This window comes from Blennius ocellaris (assembly GCF_963422515.1).
Source record: "Blennius ocellaris genome assembly, chromosome: 3".
In the NCBI taxonomy this organism is placed as follows: Eukaryota; Metazoa; Chordata; class Actinopteri; order Blenniiformes; family Blenniidae; genus Blennius; species Blennius ocellaris.
In genome coordinates, this window is record NC_137652.1 from 7,421,838 (window position 1) to 7,447,461 (window position 25,624).

General features: G+C 41.1%; 1 protein-coding gene across 1 annotated transcript in view; it reads left to right on the forward strand.

Annotated features, from left to right (window-relative positions):
• The window catches only part of nr3c2 (nuclear receptor subfamily 3, group C, member 2), a 79,168-nt gene that overhangs the window by 44,276 nt on the left and 9,268 nt on the right, over positions 1-25,624 (forward strand). Inside the window, exons 4-7 of the mRNA XM_080521034.1 lie at positions 9,358-9,474; positions 12,589-12,930; positions 14,641-14,785; positions 20,356-20,486. Coding sequence (XP_080377160.1) covers positions 9,358-9,474; positions 12,589-12,930; positions 14,641-14,785; positions 20,356-20,486 — 735 coding nt within the window. The remainder of the gene's footprint in view (positions 1-9,357; positions 9,475-12,588; positions 12,931-14,640; positions 14,786-20,355; positions 20,487-25,624) is intronic.

The following is a 25,624-nucleotide window of genomic DNA, read 5'->3' on the forward strand; positions in this document are numbered from 1 at the left end:
TCTGTACAACAACACATTTTCACACACAAGTGTAAACATGTGTTCACACTGGTTCAAGCTATTCTTATTTTATTTTTCTCATTTTACGTGTTTAATAAATGTGTTTGAAGAGTTTTTGTAATTTGGTGTGTGAAAATGATCTGCGATACCTCATTAAGCTACATAGAGTTACACATTAGGGCTGTCTCTGCAAAGATAATATAATAAAGCGGGTGTCAAAACTACTTACCGTATTGCTAGCGAAGTCGCATTACCATGAAAGCCATATTGAGTGTGAGTTTGTGAAAACATGGCGACTGAGGGCTGAAGAATTTGTGTCTCCTGAAAATCAACAAGCGTTCAGATGTTTCGGCAGATTTGATGGTCAAATGAAGAACAAAATTAAGTTGTTTGTAGTATATGGGGCGCATATATATGGGCAGCTTCTGCCACACGGTGCTGTCGTAGTCAATCTGGCCTGCAACCAACACGATGTGCATGTTCTTCCTGTGCATGTATGTATGAGTATTCGCAGTGTACCTTGATGTTGTCCTTCCTGCAAAAAATGTGTTTAACTTGAATTGCAGGCTTTATTTTTCCTGCTGGTTGAAGGCAATATCCACATGAGCTAAAACCTTTTTTTTTCTCCCCGTCGTTCCTTAGAAATATTTCCTTTCACATGTTACTATCAACACAGCTCAAGATGATGTAGTACATATACCAGGCCTTTAGGTGGTGCTGTAACTGCCACAGAAATACACCAAAAACAGAGAAGAAGACACAGTGCATACTCCTGCTCATCCTCGTATTCAGGAAATCCAAGGTATTGCTCTTTTAAACCCACTGGCGTCGGAAGCTCCTGGAGCATGTAGTCCGCCATGGTTGTTGTTTAGTGACATTGCGGACAGGGTTGAAAGGTGGGGCGATGACATCATTGTTTTACACAAATGTGCGTCTTGTCCGTCCACACCTCAAAGCCGAGGCGACATTTTAATATTTCCCCTCTCTGGAACCCGTTTAAAAAAAAAAAAAAAGTTTTCGGGCTCTTAACTGTTACATGAAACAATGTGGTTACATGAAACGGTGTTCTTGTGCGGACAGGTCCTGAACATGATTGTCTGTCTCTCTGTTTGCTCTGTGATGGACTGTCGACCTGTCCGTGGTTTACCCTGTTTTCACTCACAGCTGGAATTGGCTCCAACCAACTTCGATCCAACATTAGAAAGAGCATCTTCCAGATGATTGGACTAGGAGGCAATACTGAAACTTGCAAGACATTAAAATAGTGGTTATTTGAAGAAAAACGTTTTTTTTTTTAACTTTTTGCAATAAGTTTTTTCAGTAAATATTGACTATTTCAGAACTTCTCATATTACACTAAAGTCATTGACTAGAGTCATTTGGAGATGTTGTTGTTTCTAAGTTATTATTCTCAGTCAGTTTAGGGGTGTGGTCCACTCAAAATCAGATTGGACCATGAACTAAAGTGAATGTACCACACTTGTAATTAAACATGTATTTTATACCACATTATAGACTTAAGCTGATGTGCCTCCAGTTCGCTTTCCAATTTGTTTTGGACAGTCTTAACTTGGAACCAAAACCTAGTTTGGAGTCTGAGTTCCAGGGTTGGCGTTTGCGGTGTAAAGCCAAGAGCAGTTTGGGTTGTCCAGTACGAGCAATGGATGGTGTAGCAGAAACAAACTTTTTTTATGTGCAGTCAGGACTTTGCAGGGCAATCTGACATTGTCTTTATGTGTCTTTATGTGTGAGTAGACAGCTTACCACTGTTTGAACATCATCACGGGTCCATGTAGTAGTGTTTGTGTTTCTGTTTGTGTGTGTTTTTGTGAGTGTGCGTGCATGTGTGTGAAATGTTTGCTTCAAAAAGTTGATCATTACTTCTTTTGCTGTTGATCTGCTCAACTTGACATCGCACATCCTAACATGTTGGTATTGTGCACAGCATGTCCCATGCAAAATATACAACTATATACCAAGCAGCCTCAATATCAAGTTAATTCTAACAAAATTAGATTAACTAACAACTCAAGGTGTCTAGCCTATTAGCACATATTGTGTCCAATTCATCAAGAGTTGTATCATGGGGAAATATCGTATCCCAAGTGGGCTTTAAGCTTAGAGGCTTTCCAGCTGGGAAATGTTAATGAGAAAATTTGTGCAATACAATAACTCAGCTTTTAGTAATTTTCATATTTTTCACTAGATTTTCTTCCTGACAGAACAACGTTTGAGGATCTTGCTCAAAGCGGCACACACAGCAGGCAGTGAAGCAGATTGTTCTTTTCATATAGGCAGCGTACAGCCGCTTTTGAAAGAGTTATTACCCAGGAGTCATTGCCCTTTTTTTTTAACTTTAGATCACACGGTTGCATGTATGTAAAAAATTGCTTTTTTGGAAATTAGTCCACAATGTAGTTTTTTGAAAAAGTTTAATTTAAAAGTGAAATTTCCATAAACAGGCACTGCATTTATACACTGTGGCCAGGTCTAGTGACACATCCAAAGGGGTGGGGGGTTGGGGGGTAAGTAAGTCTCCAATGGTCGTCCTTTATGATATATTTAGTTTGGGGGAAATCAACAGTAGTCATAATGCACTTTTCATGCTGTGCCTGTTGCCCGAGGCCTTGGCCTAACTCATTTAATGTGAATGCAAAATACGCTCTCACAGGCCAAGTGCAGGCAAGAGGAAGAAGAAAAAGGAAAAAAAGTAAACATGAATGCTTGATTGTCATCAGATTCCCAAGGTGTTTTCCTGAGCATTCAGGGAATTGCACCCATTCCCAATCGAATCATGCTTTGATTTGATGATATTCACACACTGCCATTACAGAGACCTGAAACCAGATTATATGTCCGGGGTTATTGAATCAGAAATGCCGTTGTTCTTGCTTGAAGCCTGCCGGGCAGAGAGCTGGTGGCAGATGTTCAAGGTCTTACTTGACTCGTAGACAGGTGAAGTATCAGAGAGTGCAAACATTGCGTTTGTATGTTTTATGATTATACTGAAAGCCACAACCCCCCCCCCCCCCCCCAAAAAAAAAAAGGTGGTGGTGGTGGGGCACTAAATTGCAATGCGGTGCCTCTTACTTTCACATTTTCTCAATATTCGGCCAGCTTTTTATTGCAGTTTCCTCTAGAATTCGCTCTTCCGAACGACTGTAAAAGCGGCCAGCGCAGCAGCGTGATGTCGCCACGGTTGCATGCAACGTGTGAGCCGTTACCTCGCGTGACCCCCGTCCACAGCTGCTGCTGCTGCTGCTGCTGCTGAGGTGGAAACGGAGAGGTAAGGTGGAGCAGAGCGAAGGATGGAAATAGTGAGAGAAGGATTTTGCAAAGTGAAGAGAGATAGAGGACAGTGAAACAGATACAGGGAGGGAGGAGGGGAGGAAGGACAAAGAAAAAGTCAGACACAGACAGAGAGATAAAGAGAGGAGGAGCCGGCAGAGCGAGGAAGTAACCAGGAGAGGGATGGAAAGTGATGCGTCAGCAACGAGCACCGGAGAGGTGTAAGTTAGGACGTGAGGAGACGTTATACTCCTCCCCCTCTCCCACTATTTCCTCCTCCTCTTCCTCCTCCTCGTTTCTCTCAAAGTTAAAAACTTAAACTTGGCACGGCAGATATAAGACAAGACTGCAGAGAGTGGGCATCTGTACAAGGGGAATAATCCAGCCCATGCTTAATTTCTTTTGGCATGGCCTCCCTCGGGGGAGACAACTTTTCAGTCGGCTGTAGCTCATTAGACGACTAACTGGCTCACAGCCCTTTACTACAGAGCTAGTTAGCATTCTGGACACTTCAACAAATCACACAAATACTCTGATTGTGGAGGGTCTATTTCCCCTCATCCCAGTCAAAAGTCATTCAGTGGCCCTTTTTTTTTTTTTTTTAATAAAATCTTCTTAACACACATCCACACATCATAGCACCTTGGCACTACCATACTTTGAAGTCTGTATTTTAGGTTTACATTTCGACCATCTGTTTGGATATCTATTGGCCACATGGGCTTTTCACTGTCCAAATCTGTTCACTTACAGTCCTCCTCAAGAGGACAAATATTCCTTCCACTTAATTTTGTAATATCCACCAGAAGGCACAGCCAACTGTACACTGTAAAGTTTATAGCCACGCGCCTGTGAAATATGTATAAATATTAAATTAAGTGTTGAGTACTCTCTGGCTGCAAGTTTGTCAAAATGCCCTCGGTTTATTCTTTAGGCATCCACTACACACGCACACTTCATTCCACCAAAAAAAAAATAAAAAATTCCTCCACCTGCTCTCCTATTCACTAAAATCATGCAAGTTGTCTTGTACAGTCAGACAGGTCTTATTATACTGCATTCCCTCCGACACTCAGTGTGTTTTGTATCGTAAACAGATATTAAAAACAAGGGGGGGGGGGGGTAATAATGTGTATGCAATTACACGATTTGGCGAGTGTGTTCTTATTGTTGACTCGAGTGTCACGTGGAAAAATGCCGGCGAGTCCTTCAATGTGAGCGGTGGGAAACCAGCCTCTGAAACAAAAACAACAGTTCACAAATATGTGTCATCGATGGTAATGAAATGAGGAATTAACTGAACGCGCTCACATTTGCCTCTCTCCTGCATCCACTCCACTAAAGACGAGTTTGTTGAGACAAGACAGCTGCTCTCAATAAACGGCTCCATGTGGAGAGCATTTGAAGAGTTCAACGCCAGCTTATTATTCACATGTCATCAGTGGCTTGGCATGTCTGCTCTTTATAATAATAGTAGACCCCGTTTTCAGCTCATTTGCTCATTTTACTGCTCCCCTTTTAGTTTTTAGTTTTGTTTTTTTTTTTGGGGGGGGGGGGGTGACTGGGAGATTTACACTAGACTCAAGATGTGGGTAAAGCTTGCTACGGCCCCGTCTTGTTCTACGGTGCCGGATGGCGTTCATGTTTTTCAATATCGCCTCTATGGAAGAGGTCGTTTGAGGACAAGTCTTGCTCAGTCTTTCCGCTTTGACGGGCAGCTCTGCTGGCCAATCAAGTCGGTCCCTGTTCAGGCTGTGGGAATAAAATCCTCCCTCCACTGCCTCGGCCACTGCTTCAGGTTGTGTGTGTGCGTGTGTGCAAGAGGCTCATGTAACGGCTGGAGAGAAACCATTTAGCTTTGTTGTCTTGATCCTTGTTCTTCGGCACATGTGTCACATCAGAGGGTCTTTGATCGCAAACTGTGCAAAACGTACAGTTACAATCACAGGCACCAAATAGTAAACTCATTTGAGCTCTACAGGGTTAGGTAGAAATCAAATCTGCAAAGCATACAGTACGTATCTGTGTGACCCACATTGCTAATAGGTATTCAAGTTGGACTGTGCTGCCTGAGGATGGGTCTCTTTATTGCAGTGTATGTACATACATATCAGCTTACTTTGTATTAAAATCTCAGCTTCACACAAATGAGGTCTGGAATTTATGATTCTTCTCTTTCGAATGAACATTATAAACATGGGAGAAAATACTTATTTTAGTTCCCAGCATGTTGGGGTAATGTTTTTTTAATTAGTGTTCAATTTATGAGTGAAAATGGAAATGCAGCAAATATTTGTAGAATAGAATCTAAAGGAAGCTAAGGCTCTAAGTAATTTGTTGTATAAGCCTGGTCGTTTGCTAATTACTTGACCATTCATTTTGCATTTATACAACAGTGTCCCTCCCCGTAAAGCCTCTCATTGCAGCAGGAACACTGACACCATATGTTTGTTGCATGTGCGGTGATATAACTGGGACTACTTCTTCCATATGCTCTCAGTTACCCTGACCCCGGCTGACCCGCAGGTCTCTCATGTGACTATAATCCAATCCCCATCTCTTCCTGCCCCCGAGCGACACCTTTGTTCTTTGACGTCACTGCAGGTTTGCACCTCTCGTGTTCAAGCAAATAGGCAACGGCAATCTGATGGCCTGTGGGACTGTTTTCCCTGCTCAGTAGTCTGGTAAAAAAAAAAAATACAGCACTGAGAGGGATGTTTACTGAAAAGATGCATATGACAATCTCCCAAGTCCTACACAAAGTACCAGAAGAGTAACTGGAATTATTCAGCTTTATTTTTCTTTCAACAAGTATGCTTCTACTCCTACTACTTCTATGACTACTACTAATCTTAACTACACACACATTTGTTTGTTGAAACGATATCACTAGCCTGGTAGCGGTTGGCTATGCTAATGTAATGGATGGTGACAAAATCATCCATGAAAGTTTCATGCAATGCGGGTGAGTTGTTTTTTTGCGAAAAGTTGGTAAAATACATATAAACCAATAAATAAATAAATAGACGAACACCAACTTCGGCGGTCGCCCAACTTTCGTTGGCGAAGGTAATATTTATGTATAAATTAAGAAAACAGCTTCAGTTCTGTATTAAAACTATTGTCTGACATCACAAGCTGCAAAGCCATGGATTTGTTTAAACTACCATCTCACAGCAAGAATATCACCGGTTCAATTCTCTACATTTTCTGATTTTCCTGTACATACTTACCCTGCGTTTGCTCATAGGCAGGTGGGATTGTTCCCAGCGCCCTCCACCCTTGTTGAACAAAGGATGGATGGGTGGGTGAATGCCTGACATCACTTTTCTGATCCCCAATAATTATGATTTTAAAAGTCACGTTTTATTGTCATCCTCTTGTCTTAAGTGAGAGCAGATGTGATTTCCTCAATCACTGTTGTAACCAGCTTCATTTTCTAAATTACACACTTCTCTTTATCATATTGAAGCCTAAATGCAGACTTGATGCATTGTTTGAAATATAGAATAAGAAGCTGGGGAAATCTTCACACTTAAAAGCATATTATTATAACAAATAAGTGTCAATATGCAAAACAACAACTTCCATTTATATTCCAAAACGGCTCCAGAGCCTCTTTTTTTACAATGATCAGGACGGGAAAGCCTAATTGTGTATCGCTCTATCCAACACAGCTGTTTGTGTGTTGTCCAAGAAACTGGAGTAGCAGTTCTATTGCAAGGCAATGATTTGCATACTGCTTGCCCAGCAGTAACAACGATCACATCTTTGAGTGCTCAGTTTTTTTGGATGTTTGTTTTTCCTTTTTTGTGTGAAATTATAGGATGCATGAATACCAATGGTGATCACAGAACTGACCAAACGAATAATTCAATGATATTAATCCAGCAGCTATATTTCAGCCCTCGTCCATAGAACAGGTTTGCGAGTAAAAACTTTGAATACTCTTCTCACTCCCACATTCAGACACGACAGCTTAAAAGCCTGTATTTTAGCAACAGCCTGAAGCTGGTTTGGCTTGTGTTTGAAAGTAAGATATTTTATCCTCCCATGTGGCTGCAACGTTGGGACCTCCATAGGAAATAGTGTTTCCTTTTCAGGAGAGTGTCCTCATAACTGATGCATGTTTAACCAGAAAGACAACAGAGACATTCACAGCGGGTTGTTGCCATATTGTGAGCTCATTAGCTAAAAGTAGATGTGAGTGGCCCCCAGTAAATAACTCTGTTTGTACTCTAAGGGTTTCTGTGTCATGATACAATGCTGACAGTGTGTGTATTGTATCAGGAGAGTTTTCACAGAGCTTTGAAATTTAACACTGTATTTGTTGAACATATCCCCGTATTCACAGTGCTATATGTTTGCTATCATTAATTGTTGTACTAATAAAAGCATAGCGGCATTTTCTCATAGGATGCGTGTAAAAATACGAGACAAAATTGGTTCATGTTAAAAAAAACAACCAAAATCTTAGATGAAAGGATTTTTTTTTGGTGTTGTGGAATCTTAAAAGAATCTTCAAGGTACGACTGAAAAAGTAACATTTATGACTAAACCAGCCACTTGCTGGGCTGATAAGCAAATGCACATATTTAGAGGTAAACATGCTGTGTGAGTGCTTGAGAGTGTGTGCAGACACAGCGCATAAATAAACAAATTCCCTCCCTGTCGGATACACATAGTTGCACGTGTCTCATAAAATGTATTTCAATCTAACAAATATTAAACAAAATTCAAAGGAATGAGAAAAACAGTTGACAGGAAGGCTCCAGAGTTTTCAGAATTGCCATTTGGCCTGGCCTATCAGTCTGTGTATGTGTGTGTTCATGTGTGCACACACATGCAGGGGGGTTGGGTTAGGGGACGGCTGCAATGTATTTCCTGTGTCGCAGTTTACTGTTTTTTAGAGCAAGAAAAATGGGCTTATGTAACGGTCATGTGATTTAGCCAGAAATAGTGGTGGGGCTACAGCTGCTGCCTCTCCTCCTGCAGCTCGGTTCCTTGGCTTTTGGCAGCAGCCAGACAGACACACTGCGCACTACTCCTGCTAGCTCTGAAAACAACTTCTGCTCAGTCCTACACACAAATACAAATTCTCTACTGTAGATGCAACAAAGGCAATGCACAGAATGTATTTAATGAGAGGAAACTTCATGCAAACCACACACAAGCTCTTCATCCTGAAAACACTGCGGTTTATGCCAGGATTCTTGCATACACAAGAAGCAAACAATCTGAATTAATCATGCAAAAAGACATCAATTAATATGCACAAATGTGCAAACATTTGCTTGTCAATGTTCAATCGACACACTGGTAGGATGCAGACACAATTTTAACATAAGCCCGGATGGAGCTAAGGCCTATACTGGGGGTCACAAGGGTCACAACACCACACTGTACCACTCCATCTAGGTTACATTGTGATTTCCATGTCTGTGTGTTTCTTGTGAAAGCACATACAACATGTGTAGTTTTGTTGTTTTTTTTTAAATTGCCAAGTAGAGCAGCTTTGGCTGTACAAGAGTGTGTGTGCGTGCGTGCATGTCTGTGTGTGCATATGAGAGTGAGTGAATGACTGTATGTGTGCATGATCATGAGCCTGTCTGTGTGTGGGCGTATGGTGCTCTGAGGCTGGCGGACGTGTGGAAAAGGAGGGATGGAGACGCAGGCGTAGAGAAGGAGAAGAGTGGAGGAGGAGAGGAGCTGTACAGTGAAGAGCCACTGGAGCGGAAGGAAGCTCTCTGAAATGGGAGATCATTGGGTTTAGCTGAGGGCTAGGCAGGAGGCAGGAGGGATTCTCGCCATGTTAGCATCACTGTCAGGAATAGTCTAGCTGCAGCCCAGTGTCCTGGTTCCAGCAAATTATCATAACCTCATGCTATTTACTGTATGAAACAGTCACTGACAGAAATTTAACAAGGGGGTCAAGTATATAAAAATCTGGCTTCTATTTATCTTTTTCCTTCTGTATTTATTTGATGCTTTAACAACAGTGTAATTATCAGTTTTTTTACCAAACATGTGTTAACCATCAAACCTACACTTTGTCTTATCTTCCTGCAGGTCAGCACAACTACCTGTGCGCCGGGAGGAATGACTGCATCATCGACAAGATCCGTAGGAAAAACTGTCCGGCGTGTCGTGTACGGAAGTGTCTCCAGGCGGGGATGAACCTGGGAGGTGAGGAGTCACGCCCCCCCCACATTTCGGATTCGCTCTGTCACGTGTCCCAGATGTGACATTTGAGTCAGCCTCACTCTGCTTATAAGAAAGGAACGATATGAAAAAGTGGGTCTGGCGGTAGTCACAGGAGGCCAGGGGATGCTGAGTCATAGGATGTTTGTGTGTATATAGTATATCCGAGCACAATATGCATAATGCATCTGCTGTAGGTGTAGAACTACTGTACTATATGTGTTATGTCAGCTGACAAGCCTGCAGACAAGTTACAGTGTTGTGTTGTGAGGGGACACAAGACAACACTGTGGTTGAGGGACATGCAGTCGATTCAGAATCGCTGGGATTTTAAACTGACACAGACTCATTTATGGCCACTGGTATGTTCTAATTCAGGGTTGCAGGAGCATTCACGAAGCTGAAAGCTTTCTGGATAGATCTTCGGCCCATTCGGGTGATTGAAACGACAAATGATTTTAAATCCAATGTCAACAGAGGACAAGAAATGTATCCATGAACATAAAGGCAAAAAATTCTACTTTTTCTGAGTGTTACGGAAGGTTTTTCTAAGTGTATTGTTCAGTCGTGCAATAAAATGGTTGTGCAGAAGGATATTGAATATTGTAAAAGCTCAGGGGAATGTCAGCACATTGGCTCGAGTCTGTGGCCTTATCTCAAGTGAGTCTGTAGGAAGCTGGTCTATAAACTCATTGTCCTTCGGAAATGCATTGTCTGCTGTCATGTCAAATCAAGTCTAATTGCATATCTCTGTATCTTATAAAAAGATCAGAATGGGTTTTATGGGCCCAGCAAATCAGCAGCTCCCAGCACGGCCCCAGCTGGAATGAACTGTGTGAACTGGATGTTTCAATTAGTAAATGTCTTGTCAGTGAATATGAGTCTCGAATTTATCCCTGGTAATACCTTTTTTTCTCTCAAATGAACTCAAATACAAACAGTCTCATGTTTTATAACAATCTCTTATTGCCTAAAGCAGTGGTTCCAAGCTGGAGTTTGGAGGGGGTCGAAGGCTTGCCTGCCCCGAGGTTGTCAAAATCAGTTTGCACAAGTCAAAGAAAACCATAATAAGACCTTTTCTAAACTGGTGAGCAGACCTTGGAAACTAAAAACTCCTTTCATTTACTTTGTGAAGCATCACTGCGATGATTCATCAGATATCAAAGAGAGGGTGTGCAGCCTTGTTCAGAGGTATTCTTTGTGGGGCTGCAGGGGGTAAAACGGTTGGTAACTACAGGTCAAAAGTAACTTTAACAATATTTTACAATTTTATGCTAAGATGATGGAGACTTTTTACAAAATGGTTGCAGTAAGAGTATGACTAAGCTTCATAACTTTTGTAACCACAGCCATGTGGTTCGAAGTTTGTGGTTGTAATGACACATCTGATCTTTTCGCTGAATAAAAAAAAGTTTTTGTTCTATAAAAAAAAACAAAAACATGGTTTCTGGTAGGGGAAACTAAAATAATTTTTTTTTTTTACACTTGACACACTTTTACATGTAATATGTAACAAACACCGCAATGATGATGTGTTGTTGAAATTTGTTCAACCCAGTTTGTTTTACTTTGAGATTAAAAAATTATCTAAAAGAAGTGTTTGTGCTCAGTGAAGATGGAGATTTTCTTCCACTAATAAACTGAAGTGAAGCCCCACAAAGGAAAAAAGTTGAGTATTATCAAGTTACTTAAAGAGCCTGTAACCTGTAAAACACAAGCTGTTCTATCAAACACACAAAATGTGATATTGGTAAATTCAAACGTATTACTCAATGGCTTTAATTTGGCTTCACTGTTATGATCATTTTGAAAAATGTTAATGCTATGCACGCTGCCTCACAGCCGCTTTATGTGCCGTTCATCAAGTGCAACATGACTTCCACCCACCACACGGTCTGCACCTGACAACAACCCTCTGACTGACCACAGTATTTTGATTCTGCGTGTGAATCCACACGTGCGTTTGCTTGACAGGCGACGGTAATTAACCTCAGCGTATTCAAAAACGGCATGAGGTAAACATGTCTCTTTACGGAGTGAAATGCGGTGCAGCGGCGGAAAGCAGCAGATGACCATGAGTCATGAATAAAAGCTTAAGGTTGCCAGCGAGTGGGGCTGTATTTTTGAGAAGTGTAAGCCAGTGAACGGGGCTCAGCTGCTTCTATTTAATTATCCTATGAAGAGCAGAGAAGGAAAGGCCCCGGATTGTCTCAGACAAAGATTTATGTAATTCGAGCTCAACATCAGATGTGCGGAGGAAGTTTTGGTTCCGACTGGCAAAAATGATTCATGAATAATAGCGAGTACCATTGTGGAACGGTGGAACCTGTGAACTCACGGCCTGATACTGGTGATGGGTGCTGGTTCGGGGGTCGTCTGGCTTCACTGAGCCCAACATTACATGTCTGGTTGATAGGCTGACTGGCAGAAGGCTTTTTGTGGACGATACTAAGAGGGACATGTTTATGCTGGTGATGGACAGGGAGAAAGGAATCATGTGGAATACTTCCCATACTAAGATTTTTCTTCATGAATCATCTTAGAAACACTTTTCCAATAATTGTAATAGATGTAGTTGGTCAATTCCATTTATCTCTCAGTTTTTAGTTGCACGTATGTTTTTACCACATTATATGTTTACTCTTTTTATTTCAGGTTTTATTGTTACTGCTATTATTGACTTAAAGCACTCTGTGATCTTTACCCGTGAAAGGTTACTTACTTATTTACTGACTGATAACAACAATATAATTAACTACAACTAAAAACGTGTAAGCGGTCCTACAGGTTCAGAATGAATATACATGACCCAAAACTTTCAACATAAAATGCTCACCAAACCTGCGATCATTTTGCATCGCCAGCTTTAAACAAAATTTTTCTTGCATGCATGACATCTTCCATTCTGTTCCAATCGACGCAATGCAAAATATTTCCGAATGATAAAATCAAGGCATGGGTGCTATGCAGGAGCGTTTTAAGTGTATTGTGTAACACACTCCTTTTTTTCTTTTGTCTCATGATTAATAGTCTTGTAAGCTGACGTGAAGGAAGTTCCTCGTGCGTCGCGTTAATGACGGCTGTTTGTGTTCCCCGCAGCGCGAAAGTCCAAGAAGTTGAAGCTTAAGGGAGTCAGCGAAGACCTGCAGGGCTCTAAGGACGTCCAAACTGCCACAGGTGGCGCTGGGGGCGGTTACCTGTCCTCAGAGAAGGAGCTGAATGCCAGCGCTGCCAATGCCCTGGTGCCCCTCGTGCCTGGGGTGGTCACACCTTTTCTGCCGCCTTCCATCTGCAGCGTGTTGGAGCTGATTGAGCCCGAAGAGGTGTACTCCGGCTATGACAACTCACAGCCTGACACCACTGACCACCTGCTGTCCAGTCTCAACCGCCTGGCTGGAAAGCAGATGGTACGGATGGTGAAGTGGGCCAAAGTACTTCCAGGTTAGTGACCACTAGAGCAGCGGGTTGAGGTCTAAATGCTGTTTTAAGCCAGAATTCTAGGGAAGTGGACACACTGCTCACTGAAATCTGTTTAAGGTTAACCGTTTGTTTTTTTTGTGTGTGTGTGCTATGCGTCAAAGGACTCCCCACTTTCAGCATCTCACATATTTGTAACATGAGCTTGTTAATATCAGAAAGACAACAATATTGAAGAACTGTCAGGCAATGTTGGATAAAAAGCAGAAGCACACACTAAATGTCGATTTTGGACCATCAAAAATAATTCCAGTAATGAGAAGCGTAAATATCAATAACATGGCTTCAGTTCATGAAGTTGTGGATTTTAATTGCAGTACAACATTTCTGAATGTGATCCATATTTTGCGTATTTATTCTATTCTGGATATTTGTTCAAAAATTAATACATTTGAGTTATATTTATAGATTGAACATGAAAAGGGGGTAAGCTTTGAAAATATCAGACTAATAAATCATGGGGGAGGTTATACTGTAATCTTTGCCTGGGCTTTTAATGAACACAACATTTCCCACATCTTCACTTTTGATCTCTTTAGGATGCAACATCGCTAGTTTTGTTGGATTGCGACAATTTTTCATTTCAAATATTAGGTCGGGAAATTATTCTGCAAAGCCTCAACGAGATTAGCAATGAATCCTGTTTCACCGTTAAATAGAATCAAGATTAGGATTTCCCAAACAGAACTCATTTACATCACACTGTCTGATGTTTAATAGAAGATCTAACGTCTCTCTCTCTCTCTCTCTCTCTCTCGCTCTCTCTCTCTCTCATTAATTCTCACATGTAAGCCACAGCGCGTGGAGAAAATAATGTTTTGAGAGGGATAAACATGTTGCCACAAAGAACCAGTCAGAGGGAGACACATTGAAAGATGCCTCACAGGTAGCTCTTTGAGGCTGTTTAATTTGCTGTATTGCAAATATTTGATACCTCCACGGTGTCTGCTTGCCATATCCGGATGTATAAATAGAAGCCAGACAGAAGGGTCAAAATGAGTACCTTCGACTTTTTGACTTCAGGGCTTATACAGACCCATGAATATATGACTGTTCTTCTGGTCCTCATTAATTTGCTTCTTGTGTTTAGTTCTTAAAAAAAAAAAAAAATACACCTCAAAAGAGCTGATTTAATACTTTTGCACAGGAAGATTTACCCTCAAGAAATGTTAATATTCAATAATTTAAAAAATGTAAAGTCAGGCATTCGACGCACCTTCTCTCACAAATATTATTATTTAAATGATTGCATTTGGCAGTTTGACATGCTTACAGCCTGAAATAGTCCCTAAGCCTTGATAAGTCACTCGTGTGTCCTCAGCTGGCCTACGTTTTTGCATGAAGAGGAGTTTCTTGCCAGAGTTTGATTGAAAGTTTGGCGAGTTTCCTATTCGACTCTATTTTTGGAGCTTCGTAGACAACATGCCAATAACTGCAGGCCTTGTGGGATTTGCATGAAACAAGAATGGGTGAATACTTCTCAGCGGTTATCATGTCAAAACAAAAAATTGGCAAAAACAAAAACAAATGCATAGGTGCTTGTGAGCACACGCATGCTGAGCCGAATAAATACCTCCATAGGTTGGCGGGGAACTCCAGATGCAATAAATCAGTGCGACATAATGCTGCTGCCTTATCACCTTTATTTCTGTCTGCTGTGCTTTCGTGTGTTAGGTTTCCGAGGCCTGCCTATCGAGGACCAAATCACCCTGATCCAGTACTCGTGGATGTGTCTGGCCTCCTTTTGCCTCAGCTGGCGCTCCTACAAACACACCAACGGACAGATGCTCTACTTTGCCCCTGACCTCATCTTCAATGAGTATGTCTCCACCTCCAGATCTGCACACGGCTCTGACGTGTTTACGCCACACTGCAATTTACAAAGAACAATGGAATATCACTGCAATACTGAATCTATATAGTTTTCCTTTTTCTTTTTTGACATTAAAAAAACTATAAGTTATATTTAACATATCAGTGAAAATACAAGTGTTTTACTACAAAAAAAAAGGAAAGGAACTGACAAGGATGCAACATTCACACAAAACTGATACGATATGGAGTCCATGGATTTTTACTATTATTAAAGTTTTGGAAGCAAAAAGGAGGAATTATGCAAATAAAGGGAGATTTGATTACATATGATTACAATCAGAATGTCTTTCCTCACTAAAAACAGTGAATTGTATATTTTTAAGCCAACTATGAATAAGCTGAATTGTTTTAGGTATTTCTGTTTCTTTTTTTCCTTTAAAAGGTCGCCACAATATATTCTTATGATTCAAACACCTTTTTGGGCAAGTGACCATTTTCTTAGGAACTAACCATATTCAATTAGATGAAATATTACAACATAGATAGAAAAAATAGCGACATGGGACAATTGTTATTTTGATAATATTTCTTATAATAGCACAAACGTCATACAGTGTTGGGCCTATTTGCCTGAGCAAAGCATCTCCTACTTGAAGTTAGAGCCCTCGTCTTACAAATAGGAAAATATGTAATAGTATCTATTTTTAAACATGCAACTAACAAGTCTAGAAAGTCATATTTGGAGGTGTTTTTTTAGTGAAAATATAAAAGGCAATTATTTAAAGGTACCAAAGCCTCTTAATAATTAATTCAAAGATAAATTATTTTGTGTTATTTTTCTCAGTTTAAAACCACTTTGAAAGAGATTTGACTGCATGACTGTTTTGTAAATGTGTGTCTGCACACTGGCTTTAACATTTTGAAATACTGTATATAAATATCCTCCAACATCTTAGGGTTAATATTTTCAAATGTACACTTTTTAAATTGTGTTTCCTGTGATAAATTGTCCAGAGGCTGTGATTATCACAGTTAACATTTACAAAAAATACATTTATTTTAGAAATAAATGATGAAACAATTGACTTTTAATAATGCATCTTCATATGAATCAGTTTGAACTGCACTGTCAGGTGTAAATTAACATTAATGTAGTCGGTTGGTTATTAGCATAATGCTTAAATGTTCCCTACGGAAGTAAACGGTTTCTGTGGTAATGACGTTGCCCTCAGAGAGGCAGGTTTTTAACAAGGTCCTAATCTTGTACCTTATTTCTGCCACTTCACAGTGAAACACTTTTGTATTTTCGCTAGTTTTTTTTATTGCGTGAGGCACAGATGATCAAAGCTGAGCCGGAGCAGTCAATAGCCCACTTGATCTCTGTTAATATGTTTGAACAGGGGAGCAAGTGGAGAGGAAAGGTACTGCGTAAAGGCTTTTCTTTTCTGGTTGGGTTTGCAGTGTTGTGTTGCCCAAAATGAATTAAATGCAATTGAAATAACCGAAGAGGAGAATAGTAACCTTTGTAGGCAGCCTGCTGTAGAGGAGTGCGCTCAGTCAGGGGCAAATTTAAAAGCTCCAACTAATAGCTTGTGTAAGTCAATGTCAGTGGGTCAGTTTGTCCCAAACAAATAAATAAATATAAAACAACAAAAATGCTATTGTGTAACCCAGTGTCAGACTGCCGCTGTGGGCTGGTGTGCTCAATCAGTGTGTGCTTAAGCATTCGTTTTCTGCTCAGCAGATGCTCTGATCCACTAATCAATTTAATGCCAAGTGGATCACACTTTAATAAGAAATGTTTTTATCTTTCTGAGAGGAGACGAAACAGCTTTTGCCAAAAAAAAAAAAAAAAAATCAGATGAAGAGGATGTTTTGTGTGATTTTTGATATTTATGCGTTAAATGAGTCCTGATGAAGAGAGGGGGGGAAAAAAGTTGTAAGTTGTAAATATGTGTGTCTTGGTATTCAGGGAGGAAAACCTGAAAACCGCCTTCGCTGCATAAGATGCAGTTTGTGTACAGCAGCTCTCCCTGCTGACAGATGGGCTCGGTATTAAGCCCGACAGAGGCTGTTGTTGGTGGCCTGAATGTTGGTCACATGTTCACAGCTTTGTCAGGGCAGACTGGATGTCTCTGTCACCCCTGCTGTCTTTTTTTGGGCCGAGGTGTGTGTGTGTGTGTGTGTGTGTGTGTGTGTGCGTGCGTGCGTGCGTGCGTGCGTGCGTGCGTGCGTGCGTACCGAACATTTTTAAGGCCATTGAAGAAAAAAAAATTCTGACATAAAAAAACAAAAAAAAGAGCAAACCTTCAAGCATTTCAGCAAAAGTCAAAAATCAGAGTTGAGATTTTCTATTTCACAGAGAGACGTCTGTCCATCCCTCATCATTTGCCTGTGGATGTGAAATCACATTAAATCGCTTAATTCTAACTATATAGGGTTGCTTACTGCTAATGGACATGTGATTTTACACAAGATTTCCCTGATTGATAATAACACAGCTTATAAGCACCCCAGGATCTGTGCCTTTGTCCTTTGTACTCGACAAACGTCCGTGACAGAGAGTTGCATGCTGCAAATTCTTAATACTGATAACTGACTGTGTTTATGAGCTAAATCCTGTTCTGAAGCATCTTTTCACCACTTCATTAAACCGCCTGTGATGCATTTTGAAGCAGTCACACGCCCTGGCATGTGGATAGATGGACTTTGGAAAAAGAACTTTTTTTTTTCTCTGTGAAAAAAAAAAATCTCGACTTTGATTTTCAACTTTTCTGGATTGAATGAGGTTTTCTTTTTTTTAGCCTTCGAATTTTTTTTTTCTTCAGTGGCCCTAATACTCTTCCGTAGTGTGTGTGCTTGAATGCTACAATTTTTTTTCAATTATTGATTACAAATACAAGGATATATATATATATAAAAAAAGGAGTTCATAACTTTGCCAAGACCCGTCACTCTTTAGAAGATTGGAGAGTGTCCACTTGTTTCCATAGCAACTTAATGCGTATTGGCCCAGGGCTTTGAGGCATTTATTAAATAGATTGTCCACTCACTCAGCTATTACAGTGAAATCTGTCCTTGATTGAGTGTTACCACTGCAAAGACAGACGTAAATTCGACGCAAAAGACGAGGTAAAACTGTGAAGTCATTTGTCTGATACGTGTGTAGATATCTGCAGCAGCATTGTTTCTTGATTCAAATAAACAGCAACAAATTGTTCTCTATTCTGTGTGAATCAAAATGCCAAGTAAATGAAGAATGTTTCTAGAGAATGAACTCCCACAAGCTTTGTCCTGTACCAAGTACCAAAATAATTTCAGGTTGAAATCCTGGGCATTTAAATGTATTATTGTTACCACAGCTGTTGGCATCCACCGGTGATAAGAAGCATACCACTTCTCTTGTTTGCAAAGTTTTATATGTAAACTGCAACTATATTCAGTATTAAGCTTTTAAATTTTCCACGAACACCTATTTTTTTTTATGGTTGATATATTTCTGTTCCACTTACAGTTGACCCAGAAAGGCAGACATGCCTCACCCTGACCACCCCAGGAGCTTTATTGCCCCTGCAAGGGAGGCCCGCCCACAACCAATTTACACCATTTGATTTTTTTCAGTATGATCGTATCAAACTTTTATTTTGCTGTTGTTGTTTTCTTCAGTTGCTATGTTAAACTTATCGCAGCTACAAAAACACTTACAATCAAAGAAAATCACAAGTTTTACATCCGTTTACAGGCCGCAATCAATTCAGCGGGTTAAAATGCACCTGTGTGTCATTGTTGTTGTGTTCTGTGGTCTTTACTGTTCAACATCAGCTGTTTGCGATTCGCTCCACGTTCTTGGCCTGTAAACTGTTGTGAGCGGTGCAGCGTTATTTACGTTGTGTCTGTTCTGGTGCCAGATCAGCTGCCAATCAAAACGTGACCGCCGGCCCTCCTACCGCAAGACTCGGACTGTGAAGCTGATCTGCTCGACATACAATGACAATTTCTTGCTAGAACTGTTATGAAATAAGACTATGTAATGTTATTTTCACAGTGAGTTTTCACTGTGCTAATTTGGATTTATTTTCTATTCCCCCCCCCCCCCCCCCCCCCCCCCCCCCGAACAATCAGCTCTTGTTGTCAGCTAAAGGAGATCATGAACTGTACTCCTTATTGAATCGCGAACTGACAAAGAGCTCGAGACTGGAAGAGGAAGAGAGAGAAACGGAGAGTGAGAGAACTAGGAAAGAGCGAGTCAAGGCGAAACATTGCTGCTGTTTTTTTTTCTTCTTCTTTTTAACTTTCTTTCTCCAAAACTAGCAGCTCATTTTGGACAGTGATTCAGCAAAATTGATTTCAGGAAGAGAGAGAGAGAGAGAGAGAGAGAGACAGAGACAGAGACAGAGACAGAGACAGAGACAGAGCGAGAGAGAGTGAACGTGTGGAGACTTTAGAAACTCCAGCCCCAAAGTTGTATGAAATGATATTATGCTGTACTTTGTGAAACTGCTCACATACACAGTGCAGGTCTGCTCCGGCACTGTCACACCTCCTCAGTTATTTAGCGCAGCCGACAGCTGTACAGTAAAGATCGTAATGTGTTATGTTTTCATGCACACATTGTGCCTCTGAGAATTCTTTATATCTATTTAATTTTTTTTTTTAAACTCAGTTACTATCAGAACAAAGTCTCCACCCTCACTGCCGATGCAATGTTGCGGCCTCACCGCATTGATGCTGAAACTCCACCGTATTTCAAGCCCGGGCACACTGCTTGCATTTAATTACTGTAGTCCTGATGTGATGGTGATTTATAGCACAGAGAACTGGAACCTAAAGCCAGAGAATTTGTAGCATCTGCAGAGCACGTTTCGGATTGGCCCGTGCTTTTTTAATGTTTCTTTCCTGTTTTTGTGAACTCTGTGATGCAACCAAGATTATTTCACTATGAAAATGTGTGAGAATGAGAGCACAGTGACACACGATATTATACTTATCCGACATGCGCACACTCATTGATGTATTTCTGAGCAGTCTGAGTAGTAAACATGTGCATATGTTCATGCATGTGTCACTCCTGTCCATATATATATACAGTATATATATATGTGTGTGTGTGTGTGTGTGTGTGTGTGTGTGTAGCATTACAAGTCTGTCTTATAAGTGTTTCTATGGAGACTAGGGTTAGCCATGGGGTCCTTTGTAGTCTGCCACAGCATTGGAAAAATGGTGCATCTGTGCTGTGATACTGTAAGCAGCACTCTGCAATCTGGGGGGATTTGGTATTCTGCTCTTAGCCCAGACAAGCAGGATCCTCCTCTGCACTGTGTGGAAACACTGTTTCACTGGACTGAACTCGTTTGGTAAGAAAGGGAGTGAGAAAGCCAATTGGTTAGCTCGTTTTGATGAAAGATTAAAAAAAAAAAAAAAAAAAAGGGAGAAAGTAATCCTTAGTGTGTGACCAAGAATGAATGTTTCGCCGATCACTGTGAAGGGACTATAACTTACATCAATTCAAGGAAGTTGAGTTTTTTTCAATAAAGATACCTTTTCGTGCAGCTAAGTGTGTATTTTCTTTCCCAGGGAGCGCATGCAGCAGTCGGCCATGTACGACCTGTGCCTGGGCATGAGGCAAGTGAGCCAGGAGTTTGTGCGATTGCAGCTCACCTACGATGAGTTTCTCTCCATGAAGGTCCTTCTGCTTCTCAGTACAGGTAGGCAGTGAGCTACATGTCTGCACACACACACGCCCACTTGTCCCCACACAAACTGCCTGCACACACACTTTCTGGACGCAGGGCATTCATGTCATACTCCGATACAACGAGCTTCTGTTCAGGACCAGTTTGTACACTCCGAGTACCAGACGACGGTCGCCGCGTTTCATATCGGTGACTTTCCAAGGTCGTAGGCCGGCTACGCCCTCCTGCAGCAGCAGTTTCAAAAGTTATCATAAAAATGTTCAAATGTGATTTACGGTTGAATTATCAACACAGCTTCTCTTCATTCCACGTTTGTGCGATAAGCTTAGAAACACCAAGATTTGTATATTTTTCGACACGCAATTTATTTATTTCAATTTTTTAAATATATAATCACCTCTCGGCGAGCCAAATGTAATCGCTTAGATTTTTTTGGGGGGTGGCCCAGGCTAGCGTACTTTTGTAAACGGCGAGTCATTTATGCGCGATTGTTGAATGTGAAAGTGTCGACTGCTGCTGGAGCGGTCATACTGCGGACATCGCTCACACCCTCCTCACCAAACCTCTGCCTCTCACACAGCAACTGTGTTTCCGTGGTGTATTAATATGGTGTCCTGTGTTCTGCTCCATCCACACACCTTTGAGACACTGTTGGCAGCGGCTGCCTTCCTCGCTCCCACGATCGCAGCTTTGTAGGGTTTCTTGGATCACGCTTTAAAGGCGCTGCGTCGAAGATACAGTGACCTCTAGTGATGAGGTTGCATATGGCGACCGTTTGAACGCTGATCCTTCAGCTTCTAAACGATTCTGATTGGGGGGGTGCTCCAAAAATCCACAAAGGACTTCTTTTTTTTTTTAAATAAAGTAATGGTTCATACGGTTTCTTCACAACTTTATGAATGATTTGATTTGAAGTTTTGAATTCATTTGTATTTTCCACATGCACATACAAAATATAAACATACACATATTATGATAACATGTAAAAATCCAGAGGATGACACAAAAAATCATAAAAGAAACTTATTTCCATTGTGGTCCTTAAAACAATCCCATAAAAAATACAAAATAGTGACTTTTAAAGCCAAAGTTGTACAAAAACGACGGTATAAATTAAGAATAAATATATAAATAAAAGGGCTCAGGGGAAGATCAACCATTACCATAATGAATAGCTCTAAATGTGTGCTCCTAAAAGCTTCAGAGTTTTACACAGTACACCTCGAAGCTCTTTCTCAACAGTCTGCTTGACAACAATCACAAACATAGACGTGACGCACCTGTTGTCATACGTACAAACTGTATATGCAGATGGTGTCATTTCAAATCTCCAATTAAGGACTCCTCAGCTCTGGTTAATTTTCTGTTTTTAATTGCTGTGGGTGAACGGAATGCTTTTATCACTCATAAAGAGGGCCTCAACGTGATGCAGCTCCCCGCCAAACGGCGCCCACAGGCACCACAGCCTCACAGCGAAGATGTGTTGGATGAAGTCGCACAGTTGGAAACTAAAAGCAGTGGTTTTTCCGCCACATCCACACAGTGTGAGCTGATGCTTTCAGCTCGATAGTAACAGTTAAATCTTCCACGATGTGCAGCTGTGTCATAACTTCACTGTCCACACCCACACTTCTGACTACTGAGAGAAGGGAAAAAAAAAAAGGTAACCACGACACTAACAGCCTCACTGGGAGACGCGACAGTCTCAGATTTGCGTTTTTGTCTGCGTGGGCCCTCGTCTATGTGATTTTGTGACCCTCGACGTCGACTTGTCAGAGAGGCCGATGGAGGGAGAGAGCTGCGGGGATTTGAAATGTCTGCATGTTGGACAAACGTCTTTCAACTTCAACATCAGTGCCATTCAGTGGAAACTTTTTCATCCAATACATGTGTGTTTTGGATCTCAGAGAGTTTGCTTGAATCTTGAATAAGATCAGCAAAAAACATGGATGTATCACGTCTTGTCTCGCTATTTCACATCACTTTTAAAAATGGGTAGACATTTCTATCACGTTCAGTAAAATCATCTTCAGATTTAAATAATGATGCACAGCACACTTAAATCCATAGTGCTCATATTGTTAAATTTTCAAATAAATACAACCCTGAATTGCAGTCTGGAGCCACAAATTTAAAAATTGATCATCACCACATTTCTATTGGTTTCCTTGTTTGTTTCTGTGGCTAATATAGTAGAAGGATGTCTTGTGCATGCGTGGAGGAAGTTGCGTATGTATTTTGATTCATGTGTGCATAATGGTATGTGTGTGTCCGTCGTCGAATTGTTTGTGTGCATGCATGTTCTTCCTTATGTTGGTGACAATAATGGCGAAATACAAGTTGTACATGTCAAATATGTTTTGTAAGCGTGCCGGTAGCTACAGGGCCATGTAAATGTCTCCATGTCGTATTTTATCTCACTTTAGTGCCATTCTAACAAGTTGACTTTGTTTACTAGTGTATATTGCTCCCAGTGGATTGACAGTGCCTTGCATGGCCGCTGCCTCCATTGGTGCGTGAATGTATATGTGAATGGGTGAATGTGATTAACGATGTAAAGTGCTTTGGGACTGCTCACATTAAAAGGCGCATTATAAGTTAAGCTCATTTAGCATTTACTATATTCAGACAAATCAAATTGCTGTCATGGCAAGAGAGAAGCTAAGATATTCCCAGGTCTCGTACAAATTGGTTTACACGGCAACACGTTTAATTACACAAGGACTTTCAACTCTTCGCTAAAAAAACCCAACTAAAATGGCTAAGAGAGAGAAAATAGGGGGGGGGGGGGGTACAAACACAGCTGAGAATGCAATGAAATGTTTGCTATCCTAAACTGAAATTTCATAAATCCAACATACGTCACAGTTTATGTCCATATCGATATGAAAGTTTAAGAGTTGAGTTGGCCTCAGTTGTTTTGCAGCTTCAGTTAAATTTGATTTGGTGGCAAGTGCAAAAATTACGATTTTGGTCATAAAGGTTGCAGACCCCTGAGCTAAAGTATCAGCATCATGTCTGTAAGTTCTTGAAAGCGAAGTGCTATTATTCAGCACAGCTTGACTTTTTGTATCATTTTCATGTGATTATTCCCCTGTCCCTGACTGCCAGGTTAGAAACATCAACTGTTACCACTCTGTATATATTGTGGTTAAAGTCGCTGTAGCTTTACTGCGCTATCACAAGATCAAATACTCATTGTTGCATCACTATTAACAGTGAGTTAAGAAGTTTAAAGTGGGCCACAGCTGTATTGGTAATGTTATGAAAATGAATTTTCTAAGCCCCACTGACCTTTTTAGGGGTTTAATAAGCTGCTTCATATTTTGTTCTTGATTTAAAAGACGTTACCAGCACTGTACATTTTAAGGACCTTAAGTTCTTTCAGTAAATTTGAAAAAAAACATAGACTATGTCTGAGGTTGTTTTCTCGTTCATGGTGCAGTAAAATGTTAAAGCGCATCCCCGATATAAACTCTGAAAGCAGGGTAGCTCCGGCAGGACTTCACTCATTGGATGTTGTGTAGAAATGAAGAGGCAGGAGAACCTAGAGAGTGAGAGCAACTAAGAAACCCAGAGGGAAAAGTTAGATTTAAAGAGTGAAATGAAACAAAAAAAGTTGACAGCATGAGCTTCTGCTGGTGAGAAAGAGACAGGTGCACAGCTATAGGGAGAAAGAAAGAGCAAACAAAGGGAGTGGTGGGGTGGCAGAGCCGGTCCTTCTGTTGCTGTGGCCTCCTTCTCCTCTCCTCGCCGGTCCTCTGGAGGTTTTCCAGAGAGCCCTGCTGTACTTAATAAAGGCCAGTCAAGCACCAGGCAGAGCTCCAAGACCTGCTATTTTTCTCCACTTCCTTGAAACCCGGGCTGGAATTTTGAAAGAGAGGGAGCGGATAAAAGGAGCAGGGATGCAGAATCAAAGCAGCGAGTTTAAGGTGCTTCACAGTTGCCTCAATCTGCTGCGGTTATTGGATTTAGTCAAAATGTAGCTGTAAAATATGAGCGACGGAGGAAGAAAATACTCATCCGGTGCTTCATTTCTCATGTCTATTCCAAAGTCCACATGATGGAGTGAATGCACCGTGCGGAGGTTTGGCAAAGCGCGAGTGAATAATTTGAAGAAAAAGAAGCCGTGCGTTGCAGGATTTTTCTGAGGTGCTGAAGGAAGCTCTTTTAGTTACAGTCATTCGGATATAATGCCCGGGCCTTGTGGAAGGAGCAGTGGTGGAAATGTTTACAGAGGAGGTGTCAGAACTTGTCAGTGGAGTCAGTACTACCGAGTCACCGAGTGTGTGTGTGTGCCTCCAGGCGGCCTTGAAAAAATGGGCTATGTGCACGCTGCATAGAGCGACAAAGAATGGCTAAAACAGAGAGAGAGAGAGAGAGGGAGAGAGAGAGAGAGAGAGAGAGAGAGAGAGAGAGAGAGAGAGAGAGAGAGAGAGAGAGAGAGAGAGAGAGAGAGAGGAAGAAGGGATAAAGAGAAAAGAGACAAAGGCTGTTATTCCTCCTCTCTGACCTTGGCTAAGGTTTCACTCAGCCCGCGGTGTCTCGTGACCCTGTTTGGATTTGGTACAGGAACTGTGGCCTGCTCCATCCAGTTACACCGCTACCCTGCACACGGATGGAGATAATATAAAAATCAGCTCATTTCTTGAAAGGTATTGATTAGATGACGTACAATAACGCCAACATGTTGGCCCTGTGCTGTCTCATTAATTTATTCCATTAATTACAATGGCGTCCTGGTTGCTGTGGTGGGTCGTCTAATTTTGTACAATTTCATGTACAGAGTTCATTAATATGCACTGCCTCCTTTATAAATAAAGAAATCCTAAACCAAAACTCATTGCAGATGGGAAAAGTAGGATTTCTCTGTTAAACAGCAGCATTTCACTTGACAAATGCAAATACGATGATTTCTAATCTTACAAATCTAAAATTTCTAATCTTTTTCCTTCTTATCTTATCTTTCCAACCCTACGCCGCTATACTTGCTTGGTATTGTGGTCACGCTCGGGGCAAGTTGTAAACCCTAGTAATAAATGGTCTCAAGTTTTAAATCAGGACCTGACGACACCCTGTCACTCAGGTATTTAAGAGCTACTGAGAGCGGGGACGTGCACGTCATTGGATAATACACATGCTATTGACAT